We start from the raw sequence: 12718 nt of genomic DNA, 5'->3' as shown, positions 1-12718 counted from the left end.
TACCCGATGCGTTAGAATAGGGCCACCATCTAGTATTAACATATTTGGATATTTCAGACTCTTCTGAATTTGTTTTCTGCAGAGTTTGTCGCTTCCCATTATGGCCAGTAGGGAACTAGGAAAGTTGAAGTACCACTTCTGGCCAGAAGGGGTGTAGGGAATTACAATAGATGTTTGGCTAGTAGATGCAAGGGACTTGCAAGCCTCGGTCTGATCGATGGGGTCTAGGAAACTCCAGTAGAGATTTCTTATTACCTAGTTGACCAGTGTAAGGAGATGAATTTGAGGTCCGGGACTTGTAGTACTCCTTATGGCCAGTAAGGGAATCAGGGGAGTTGCAGTACCGTGTATGGCCAGCAGGGGCAAGGATACTTGAATAGATATTTTCTGTCACCGGCTATGGTTTTCCGGTAGAGTTTGCCCCCAGATGTGACACTTTTGCACCTGACTCCATGTTCCTCTGCAGTTTTCCTATCCCCCCATTTGCGCAGTATCTCCCTGCAGACCTGATATCCACTAATCACATGAAGTGCTGTCTCCACTTGCTGTCAGCGCGGAGCTGTCTAACTGCTGACAGATTGCTGTAATATCCCACCGTCAGCACTTTGCTATTCCACAACACAACCGTTCCAACATGTGGCTTCTGCTACTAATTCCTAAAATAACACCGTATTTCCCTATTGTTTATTGGTTTTAAAGGACATTTACATGATGGAAAATGATAACCCCCATCATCCGTGGTGGCAGGAATCCTTAATGTATTGAATGCTGAAGTCAGAAACCTCATAAGTCGCTGGTGATATATGGTCTATTAGAAGTTTCCACACTTTCTATTTGAGAAAGATAAGATATATCACCTCCAGATGTTACATGTTAACAGGGTCTATCAGCAATAAGCGTCGCAGTAATTCACATCGCCACTGTGCAGCGAAGAAATGACTCCCCTACCCCCCCGAGGTCGGACCACCCATAATCATAATGCTGCATGATGCTATATAATGTTCATCTATTATCTATCTATTATCTATCTATTATCTATCATCTACCTATTATCTATCTATCTCTCTTCTATTATCTATCGTCTTTCTATTATCTATCTATTATCTATCTATCATCTATCTATTATCTATCTATCTATCATCTATCTATCTATCTAGTATCTATCTATCTAGTATCTATTATCTATTATCTATCTATTGTCTATCTCTCCATTCTATCTATCTATCTATTATCTATCTATCTAGTATCTATCTAGTTACATAGTTACATAGTTACATAGTTACATAGTTTATAAGGCCGAAAAAAGACAAGCGTCCATCCAGTTCAGCCTATTTCTTGTGCACTGCAGCTATTCCGCAGCGTTGATCCATTATCTATCTATTATCTATCTCTCCATTCTATCTCTTATCTATCTATCTATCATCTATTATCTATCTATCTAGTATCTATCTATCATCTATCCCTCCATTCTATCTCTTATATATTATCTATCTATCTATCATCTATCTCTCCATTCTATCTATTATCTATCCATCATGCGTGTAGACATCTTATCGTGCCGTATAAACCATCATTACCCCGCAGACCTGACACTATTTTGTCTAGATAGAGTTTGAGTAACGGCACTTGGCACGGTACCCGAACCCCTTGGGGCCGTTGCTTTTTTAGGCAGAGTATTTATATGTCAGGATAATTGTAGGTTGAGAATTGTTTCGACTTGTTTGACTGATATTATATATAGTGCAGTGATTCAGCTTTCCAGGATAGAAATCTTCATCTCATGGCAGTAAAGTATGCCGGGAAATGGAGCCAGGTAGGAAGTGAGGGGGTTAGGTTTCTGCTCTGAAGTAATCAGGTCAAAAAGTCCCCTGTTGTGCTCAAGACCGCTGGGTAACACTGATTGAGGGGCACAAAAAAAAATAAACACATGAGGCAGCCTCAAGGACTGGTGATGTAGCCAAAACCTCTGAGGACTTGTAAAAGCGTGCAGATGATAAAAATATCAAGAGCTGCACTCACTATTCTGCTGGTGCAGTCACTGTGTACATACATTACATTACTGATCCTGAGTTACATCCTGTATTATACTCCAGAGCTGCACTCACTATTCTGCTGGTGCAGTCACTGTGTACATACGTTACATTACTGATCCTGAGTTACCTCCTGTATTATACCCCAGAGCTGCACTCACTATTCTGCTGGTGCGGTCAGTGTGTACATACATTACATTACTGATCCTGAGTTACATCCTGTATTATACTCCAGAGCTGCACTCACTATTCTGCTGGTGCAGTCACTGTGTACATATGTTACATTACTGATCCTGAGTTACCTCCTGTATTATACCCCAGAGCTGCACTCACTATTCTGCTGGTGCAGTCACTGTGTACATACATTACATTACTGATCCTGAGTTACATCCTGTATTATACTCCAGAGCTGCACTCACTATTCTGCTGGTGCAGTCACTGTGTACATCAAGAGAATGCCAAGAGTGTGCAAAGCAGTCATCAAAGCAAAAGGTGGCTACTTTGAAGAACCTAGAATATAAGACATATTCTCAGTTGTTTCACACTTTTTTGTTAAGTATATAATTCCACATGTGGTAATTCATAGTTTTGATGCCTTCAGTGTGAATGTACAATTTTCATAGTCATGAAAATACAGAAAAATCTTTAAATGAGAAGGTGTGTCCAAACTTTTGGTCTGTACTGTACTCCAGAGCTGCATTCATCATTCTGCAGGCTTTAAAGCTAAAATCTCCCAGAAATATGATTTTCTTTTTGGGAAACGTCATTGTACCACCATGCTCTCTACATTCCTGTATGACAAATCCTTTTCTTGGGTTCGGGCATTTTACCTCCTGATAAATATTGTCATTCGGGACAGTTTTGTGTAATATTTATCTGTATATTATTTTTGTTGCTCATTTCTGTCTTTCCTTTGCTTTTGCTGCAGGCGGTGAAGAATTACATGAGGACGGAGTGTAAATGCCACGGTCTCTCCGGTTCCTGCACCCTGCGCACCTGCTGGAAGAAGATGCCGCACTTCAGAGAAGTGGGGGATCGGCTACTTGAGAGATTCAATGGAGCCTTTAAGGTTATGGGAGGGAACGACGGCAAAACAATTATACCGGTCGGACACAACATCAAACCCCCCGACAAACAAGACTTGATTTACTCTGCTGACTCGCCCGATTTCTGTCAAGCCAACCGAAAAACCGGTTCCCCGGGGACACGGGGTCGTGTTTGTAACAGCACCGCTCTGGACGTTGGGGGTTGCGATCTGCTCTGCTGCGGCAGGGGGTATCGGGAGGAGACTGTGGTGGTGGAGGAGAGCTGCCTGTGCCGCTTCCACTGGTGCTGCGTCGTAAACTGCAATAAATGCACTGTGAAAAAAGAGCTCAGTATGTGCCTCTGAGACGGACCGGAAAGAGAAGGGAGCCCCGAATCTGCCCTGCTGTCCTCACACGGAGGCACCTGGACGTCGACCTAGGACTCAGCATAGACACCCCCTCTAAGAACAGAGCCGGGAAAAATTGTCAGCTCTGAGACTGCAATGGTCACATATCTGCCCCTCAGCGGATGAATGTGGATACGTTTCAAGGGTGCGTCCTCAAAAAATGACTGAGTAGGGGGCAAAAAAGCAGTATCATTTTATAGATAATATATATATATATATGTATGTATGTAAACATTTACAGGAGCATAATTATGGTATTACCACTAATCGCAGAGCAAGTTGGTCACATAATCCTACAGAATTCATCCTAGAGTCGGTCATTGGGAGATGGACCCTATACAGATACCATAATATTTGGTGTACCTAGTCCGGACCCCTTCTGCCTCTGACGCTACATCTTGGATGACTGGTGACCTCAATATGGGCACCAAACAAATGACATGTTATATGGCTAATGTTTGGTAGGGCAGAGGTTCACCAGAGTCCTAATCAGCAGATGTACCTAACTCCTCCATGGGGGAGGGTCCGCACAAGTCCTGATCATCAAATGCACAGAGCACCTCCATGATGGGGGTCTATTGATCTCCTCTACAGTGGAGGTCCACAGGAGTCCTGATCAGCAGATGAACCTAACGCCTCCATGATGGGGGTCAATATATGTCCTAATCCTTGATGTATTGAACCCACAGGAGTCCTGATCATCTGATGTACCCAGTTCCTCCATGTGAGTCCTAATCTTAGCTGTGAATAGTTCTTCCACAATTCGGATCCACAGAACTCCTGATCATCAGATATCCTTGGTCCTCTTTGCTGGAGGGTCCTACTTTTGGACAAGTTTCCCATTCATCAGATGTACTGTACATAGCACCTCCATGCTGGTGCGATCTCAAGAGTCCTGATTATCAGATGTATCCATCTCCTCCACGTTGGGGGGTCCATGGGAATTCTGATCTTTAGAAGTTCCAGAAGGGCCTCAAAGTATTAATATTAAAGGGATTGTTTTACTAGAGGCTATCCCTTTAATGTTGGAGATGCCAAGGCACGATTTTGCTGAGGGAAGCCATGGCCAGCCAGACACTTCCCGTGTAGGGTCGAGTAGGTCATACATGGACATCTTGCAGATCTGCTCTTACAGAACAGACCCAGGAGCAGAGGTCGTTCCTGTGATTCTTTTTTGAATGGATGATCTGAGTCCCAGTCGCTTTTCCCATTGAGTAATGTAAACTGCTGCGCTGCATGCGGGTCCCCTCGTCATCCGCCGCACTGAGCCGACATCTTTATACATTGTAACCTCACAGCCCCTTTTCTATATACTCAGCACTTATTCTCCAGGTTGGGCTCAGAGAAAAGTCGCTGCTTTTACTGACGTCTCTCATCTTCAGATCTGATTACGTTTTGACTGTAAAAATAAAAATTCTGAAATCCTCTCTCGTTGCACAGCACGAGCTGCGTTTGCAACAATGGTGATGTTTTCGGTAAAGTTAGATCAATGAATAATGAAAAATTATGCAACTTCCTAATATCCTCTATCAATTTATTGCCATTTTCAAAGATCTCTGCTTACTGTCAGTGAATACAAAAATTGAAAAATGTTATCTTCTTATAAATCCAGGATTTGAAAACACATTGAGGCCTTAGGCTCTGGTCACACTGGCATCATGGCTTCATTCCTTCTTTCATTTACCTGTGCATTGATGGATATGACAAATCTACTAGTCTGTGCTGTCCATCAAAAGACTACAAAACCAAACAGAACGGAAACTAATGTCAGCGGGAGGAAAGATATAATATTTTTACAGTTTGTTGCAACTTTATCCAACGCACTGTGACCTAAACAACCAAAAGGAGAGGATACAGTCATATATTTTACCTGCACTGATACATTGTAACAAGAATCTCATTGGATGGATTTAGCTCACAGAGGATGCCGTATGCTGGATATAAAGGTGGTAGAGATGGGCGAATTGGTTTCAGATGGATAAGAAGATAATGGAAGAGAAAACTCACCGGGCTGCTCACCTGTCTCACCGCTCACCTGTCTCGCCGCTCACCTTTCTCGCCGCTCACCTGTCTCGCCGCTCACCTGTCTCGCCGCTCACCTTTCTCGCCGCTCACCTGTCTCACAGCTCACCTGTCTCACCGCTCACCTGTCTCACCGCTCACTTGTCTTGCCACTCACCTGTCTCGCCGCTCACCTGTCTCGCCGCTCACCTTTCTCGCCGCTCACCTGTCTCACAGCTCACCTGTCTCACCGCTCACCTGTCTCACCACTCACTTGTCTTGCCACTCACCTGTCTCACCGCTCACCTGTCTCACCACTCACTTGTCTTGCCACTCACCTGTCTCGCCACTCACCTGTCTCACAGCTCACCTGTCTTGCCACTCACCTGTCTCGCCACTCACCTGTCTCACAGCTCACCTGTCTTGCCACTCACCTGTCTCGCCACTCACCTGTCTCACAGCTCGCCTGTCTTGCCACTCACCTGTCTCGCCACTCACCTGTCTCGCCACCGCAGCTCCATTGGCTTCCTCCAACAGTGGTCTCTTCTAGTCTTCATGGCAATCAACGTCCTTTTCTATGTCTGTGTCTCCCTTCAATCTCCACTGATACTTCCTGCGCTGAGTGGGTCTCGAGTGACGCACTTTGTTACGTCATGAAGTCAGGATGTGACACCATGCGCCACCTAAGGCCCGGCCACTTGGTGCAGAAAGTGATGGGACAGAGTGAAAGGAGATCAGAAGAGACCTGAGCAGGAGGAAGCCAGCAGAGGACCAGGCAGTGGTGAAACAGCTGAGCGGAGAGGTGAGTATACATACTATGATTATATTCTTTTAATCTTTTAAGTTTTTTCGTGTGACTAATAAGGAACATTCGATTATCATTGCAAAATCAAATTTCCAGAACAAATGTGAGCATTGGTAAATTTTGCTGAACTGCTCATCACTAAATGTTGTCAAATCCAGATGTAAGATATAAGCAGTAATATTTCTATTCAGTTACAGCAAGGAGAAATAGTGAAAATAATTAGAAATTGGAATGCAAAATATAATGGAAAGTAGCAGAAGTGGAGGAACGGGCGTGATTTATTGTCTGCGTTACGTGTAATAATCTCCATTTCTGGTCATTGTACAGATTCTTACATCATTGCTATGAGGACATGTGTGTACTATAATCTTGTATTTTTAGTAATAAAGTTATTTAAGATGTTCTTCGCACAACTGGATGAGATCATGAAAAAACATATAGAAAACCAACAAAGTACAAATATTTTGCTTCTCTATGATTCATTTTACTAAATGATGTAAACTTCTCTATTCACAGCTAAAGCTGCGTTCAGAATTTGTCTGATTCCCTGTTACCAGAGAACAATGCATTATAAGAGATACATTGAAAGCATGCAACAGAAATATAAAGCAGCTTCGGATGTGATTGGGGGAAGTGACATCTAAAAATCTGTGTAAACTAGTTGCAAATTTACTCGGCTTTTTACGTAGATTGAAACGATGAGATTTTGAATGCAGAATTATCAGGAGGCCGTTCACAGGCGCTCACAGTCATGGGACTGTTAATTTCCACGCAGGATGGTAAATATTTACACATGATGCTCTGAAGTGATACATTGTGGGAGATAAGTAAAATAAGCAATAATAAATATTTACCAATAATGGATAAAGCACAATGATCATGGGTTTCGATGAGGATGTCGTCGATATACCGGAATGTGATGACTGGAGATTTACTGTCACAGTTTACAAAAAATGAATGCAAAGGCAAAAACAAAGGAAAAGTCAGGCAAATGTCCATAGTAACTATAGTAATAGCTATGATAGCTTTGCATGGGACACATTGAGAGGAGACATCTGTGGATGGCAATGTATGGACATGTCTGTGGCAGATGCAGTAATATTGGGGAATTGCTGGCAGTCAATGAATAGGGTATCAGTGGCATACACACCTAGTAAAGTAAAACTGGTGCAAAAGTGCAGAAGTGTCCTATAGTCACCAATCAGATTCTAACTTTTATCTTTACAATCTGATTGGCTACAATTTTTCTGTATGTAAGAAAAGATGAGAATTAAACCTTTACCCGGGACACCTGCGGACAGGACAGGGCAATGCCTTCCACAATTCCTTGTGCAGCAAGAAGAGAATACGGGTTCATCGAAGCAAAAGTAAGTTAAACTTTGAGTGGCATAGAATAGACTCCATGAATCTGCTCATACAGGAGCAAAATAATACTGCCATGCTGTGTATCATCACCCTGTGCTCAAGCAATACTGTGATAGCGTTCATAATATTTCCATAGTCCTCAAAAATGCCTTCAAATACTGTATGACTTTAATAATAAATTAAATTACCATATGTCCTATAACAATCCATCACTGGAAAGTTCAACAATAACTAGATAGCCAAAAGACCAGATCTGCATCACTTAGGCAGTCTGAATAAGAAGAGATTCCAGATAAATAAATGTTAAAAAAGGTGTATTTTTATTGAATATTATTAAAAAAACAACAACAATTAAAGCAGACAGGGTAATGACCTCTACATGGGAGGAGCACGTACACACTAACGAAGGGAAAATAATCCCCAATGTCAGGCTACTATAATCACTTGATAATTAGTAAAAGCTATCAGCAGTGTTATTCATATTGTTACATACCTATACAACATGTCCTTTTAATAAAATTGCTAAGACTGTGACACAATAGCAAGAGGGAATAAAATAGTCTCAATACTGATCATAGATATTATTGAGAAGCCACCCTTCATTCAATATAAAGTGTGAATGCTTTAGTGCTAAACTTTAATAATAGTATACAATTCTCAATTAATACCGCCATGCGATGTCCAAATAACACTGGCGTAATGTACTGAAAGAACAGCCCAATAAAGCAGTGCAGTAACTGCCGCACATTACCGACATTATAGAAATGCCACCATTTAGAGCCAAATAGTACACAGTATCCAAATAAAAGTATCAAAGTACTGCCATGCAATTATTTTGATACAACATAATAACATTTCTGGAAATTAATAATCGTAATAATTAATGATCGTCTGATAATCCAGACACCGGTCACGTCACATAAATGGCTTTTTTAAAGAAATAGTACTGTTTCACCATACAGTGCTACAATGACGCAAGACTAAAAAAAAAAAGAACACCTTGTGGTCATACAGATCACACCCGTCAATATAATGGCTCTTCTTGGTGGATTTCAATGCGACCTCGTGATTACTGCATGAAGTTCAGCCATCAAGAGATTCTGATCCTATCATGTAAATCACTGTTCTGCCTTTTGGCAAACTAGAACCCAATTTTCTTCAACACTATATGAATTATCATATAAAACGTAACCTTTATTTGAAGGTCTGAAAAAGATAAAAGTAACAGTGACGAGGACTTATGTCTCCTTCTGACATAAATGAGTAGTTGTACTGTACAACCATTCACATTGGTAGATGATAACAGCAGCTTTGTAAATACCATACACCATCTAATCATTATTAGGAAAGTCCTGGACCCTGACTATTACAATGGCAGCTCTGCCCCCAACATGTTTCGCTGGGAGAGCCAGCTTCATCAGGGGAAATGGGCAGATTTCTATTAAAACTGTGAAAATGTTTGCTGAGCCGTGTATCTAATTCCTATCCTGTGTGATACTGTCTGCTGAGCCGTGTATCTAATCCTATCCTGTGTGATACTGTCTGCTGAGCTGTATCTAATCCTATACTGTGTGATACTGTCTGCTGAGCCGTGTATCTAATCCTATCCTGTGTGATACTGTCTGCTGAACTGCTGTATCTAATCCTGTCATGTGTGATACTGTCTGCTGAGCTGTGTATCTAATCCTGTAATGTGTGATACTGTCTGCTGAGCTGTGTATCTAATCCTGTCATGTGTGATACTGTCTGCTGAGCCGTGTATCTAATCCTGTCATGTGTGATACTTTCTGCTGAGTTGTGTATCTAATCCATCATGTGTGATACTATCTGCTGAGCTGTGTATCTAATCCTATCCTGTGTGATACTGTCTGCTGAGATGTGTATCTAATCCTATCCTGTGTGATACTGTCTGCTGAGCCGTGTATCTAATCCAGTCATGTGTAATATTTTCTGCTGAGCTGTGTATCTAATCCTATCCTGTGTGATACTGTCTGCTGAGCTGTGTATCTAATCCTATCCTGTGTGATACTGTCTGCTGAGGTGTGCATCTAATCCTATCATGTGTGATACTGTCAGCTGAGCCGTGTATCTAATCCTATCCTGTGTGATACTGTCAGCTGAGCCGTGTATCTAATCCTATAATGTATGATACTGTGTCCTGAGCAGTGTATCTAACCCCATGATGTGATACTGTCTGCTTTCTGTGTATCTAATCATATGTGATATTGTCTGCTGTATCTAAGCCGATAATGTGTGATACATTCTGCTGAGCCATGTTTCTAATCCTATCATGTATAAAGCAGTCAGTTGAGTTGGTGCACGTACAGCCAAGGTGTAATACGGTCTGATGATCTGCTGTATCTAAGCTGCGGATACTGTCTGCTGAAGTGGTGAATCCAAGCCTATCACGTGTAAGGCTGGCTTTTAAACAAGTGTATCTAAGCCTATATGAGATTTTGTATCCTTATAGGCTGCATCTAATCCTAACATGTCTGATACAGTCTGCTGAACTGATGTATTAAAACTATCATGTGTAAAACTGTAGTATGACTGAGTCAGTGTATCTAAGGCAACATGTATGATACCTTTTACAGAAGTTTATATGAGACTGTCTTGTGTGATACGTCCAATGACCGCCTGTATCTAAGAACATCATGTTATATTGTCTTCTGAACTCTTGTATCTGAGCCCCTCATTTGTGATACTGTCTGATTGGTCAGCCTATCTAAGCTTACATGTGTGATACCACCCAGAGCTGCTGTCTCTAATCCCACTTCAGATACATTCTGAAAAGTTTCTATTTCTAAGTTTATCATGTGTGATACTGTTCCAGAAAATCACAAAGTATTAACCCCCCCCCCCCCAAGGTCATTTTCTGTGCAATACAAGGGAACACTATAAATTATTTTTTTTCTCACTTAAATTATAAAATCCATCCCCAGCCTGCCACTCCACTCTACTCCACCAGAGGGAGTACGAGACCTGTCTACGCCGCTGCGCTGCCCCCAGTACAAAGCGCTGGCGGGAGTCAAAGGCTCCTGAGTTGATTGACAAGAATTCATATCCTGGATGGTGTCATTAATCTAAAAGCCCAAATGCTGGAAATACAGCGGCAGCTTCTCCAATAAATAAAGGTCTACGCCAGTGAAGGAGACAGGCGGTGATAGCCGTCCATGACTGACTGCTGCAGACACTGTTTTCAGGTTACCAGAATGAAACATCTTGTCATTTTAATAAATATAATAGTGAGCGGCTAAATTACCAGAGGAGAAGCTCCCACAATAGAGCCGGCGCTGCCAACTGCAGGCCAGCCAGCACTCAATGCAAAGCTGCCAAATCACAGCAAGGACAGAACTATGAGACAAGTGACATGTAAAGCAAAGCATGGGCAGAGGGGGGCAGCATAGAGCACCTCCTATTATAGTGCTCCAGCTCCGCCAGCAGAATAGTGAGTGCAGCTCTGGAGTATAATACAGGATGTAACTCAGGATCAGACCCTTTCTCTGTAGGTCAGCCTCCAGTTCTTCCATCGCTGAACCATTGCATTTCCGGTTTCCAATTTCTCTTCCCAAATTAGCTTGGCATTATCATCCCTCCCAAATTTAACCCCTAAGATCTTAATATGGGTGGAAGCTTTAGCAAACTGTGGCAGATCAAAGCCGGGATCAGTGGCTAACATCCACAGAGCTTGACTCTTCTCAAGGTTGACCAGAGACCCGGAGGCCTCTGAGTACCTTCTGATGGCCGCAGATAACATCCGCACCTCTCAAGGATTGGAGATCACCAACGTCACATCATCCGTGTAGGCGACAACATTCAGAGGCAGGCAGTGGGGGACCGGCACCCCCTGAAAATCACACTCCTGCAGTGACCTCAGAAACGGGTCTATGGTGAAAACATACAGGAGCGGACTCAGTGGGCAGCCCTGTCTCACCCCCGCCCCAACTCCAAAAGTGTCACCCTGCCAACCATTAATCAGAGGAAAGCTCAGCGCCTCTCTATACAAAGTCTTCAGCCAATCCACGAATTGTCCCGGAACACCGTACTTTGACAAAGTGGCCCACAGATAATCGTGATCAACCCTGTCAAAGGCTTTAGCCTGGTCCAGACTGACAACATATCTCCCACACCGCAGAACTTTACATCTCTCAAACATCTCCCGTATCGAGATGACTGCTCCAGAGATGTTCCGCCCTTTTACTGTGCCAAACTGAGAGCCTGCCAACAGTGCCGAGGACAAACAAACTAACCTAGAAAACAGGATCTTTGCCAGAATCTTCCTGTCAACATTCAAGAGGGCAATCGGCCTCCAGTTCTTGATGTCACTCGGCTCTTTACCTTTAGACAGCAGAATTAACGGGGACACTCTCATGGATGGAGGCATCAGGTGATTTTCTAGACAATTCCTATACACATCCACAAGGATTGGAGGGAGGAGGTCTCTGAATTTCTTATAAAATTCTGCTGTTATACCATCTGGACCTGGTGCCTTCTTCAGATATAATTTATCAATGGCCGCCTTAACTTCCTCCACCGTTAATTCTGCCGTCAAAGAAGAAAAGTCCAGATCGTTAGTATCAGGCACTGGAGTTGCCTCCAAGAATTGAGCCATCTTATCTTTATCCAAAACTTTCCTCTGGAACAAGTCAGCATAATAAGATCTCAAGACCCCCAGGATACCCTCCCGTGAATCCTGCAATACACCCTGGGAGTCAGTGAGACCTGGGACCATTTTATTGGCCACCCTCTCCCTGCAATTCTCAAAGGGATCAGGTGACCCTAAGGACCCATAATCCCGTTCAAGAACCAGGGAGGTATACCTGCGGTACTGATACTGCCTTATCTCAGATTTCAGCCAGTCGATCTTCACTTTGTCATCCCCGCCTGCCGAATAGAGTGACTCCAATTCTTTACGCAGCTTTAGGTACTGGCTGTACTTGTTCCTCCCTTTATTAACTGACAGTCTCTTTAAGAGGGATCTGATATCCTCCTTGACGTCCTCCCACCAGTCGGCCATGTTGTCATAAAAATCAACCCTGTCTAGATGGACCTGAATAAGGGAGTGGACACGACTCTGGACATAGG

General features: G+C 42.9%; 1 protein-coding gene across 2 annotated transcripts in view; it reads left to right on the top strand.

The window, feature by feature from the left end:
* The window catches only part of WNT6 (Wnt family member 6), a 137515-nt gene extending 127564 nt beyond the window's left edge, over window positions 1–9951 (top strand). The window contains exon 4 of one of the 2 annotated variants that reach the window (XM_073647388.1): window positions 2959–9951. In XM_073647388.1, coding sequence (XP_073503489.1) covers window positions 2959–3420 — 462 coding nt within the window. In that variant the 3' untranslated portion in view covers window positions 3421–9951. The remainder of the gene's footprint in view (window positions 1–2958) is intronic. The other variant, XM_073647387.1, reaches the window with a different exon arrangement.
* Window positions 9952–12718: the final 2767 nt, after the last annotated feature.

This window comes from Phyllobates terribilis, unplaced genomic scaffold (genome assembly GCF_046119375.1).
Source record: "Phyllobates terribilis strain yellow unplaced genomic scaffold, ASM4611937v1 Scaffold_9__5_contigs__length_417890890, whole genome shotgun sequence".
Classification (NCBI taxonomy): Eukaryota; Metazoa; Chordata; class Amphibia; order Anura; family Dendrobatidae; genus Phyllobates; species Phyllobates terribilis.
Note: the sequence above shows the minus strand (reverse complement) of the source record. Positions and strands in the feature narration are given on the sequence as shown.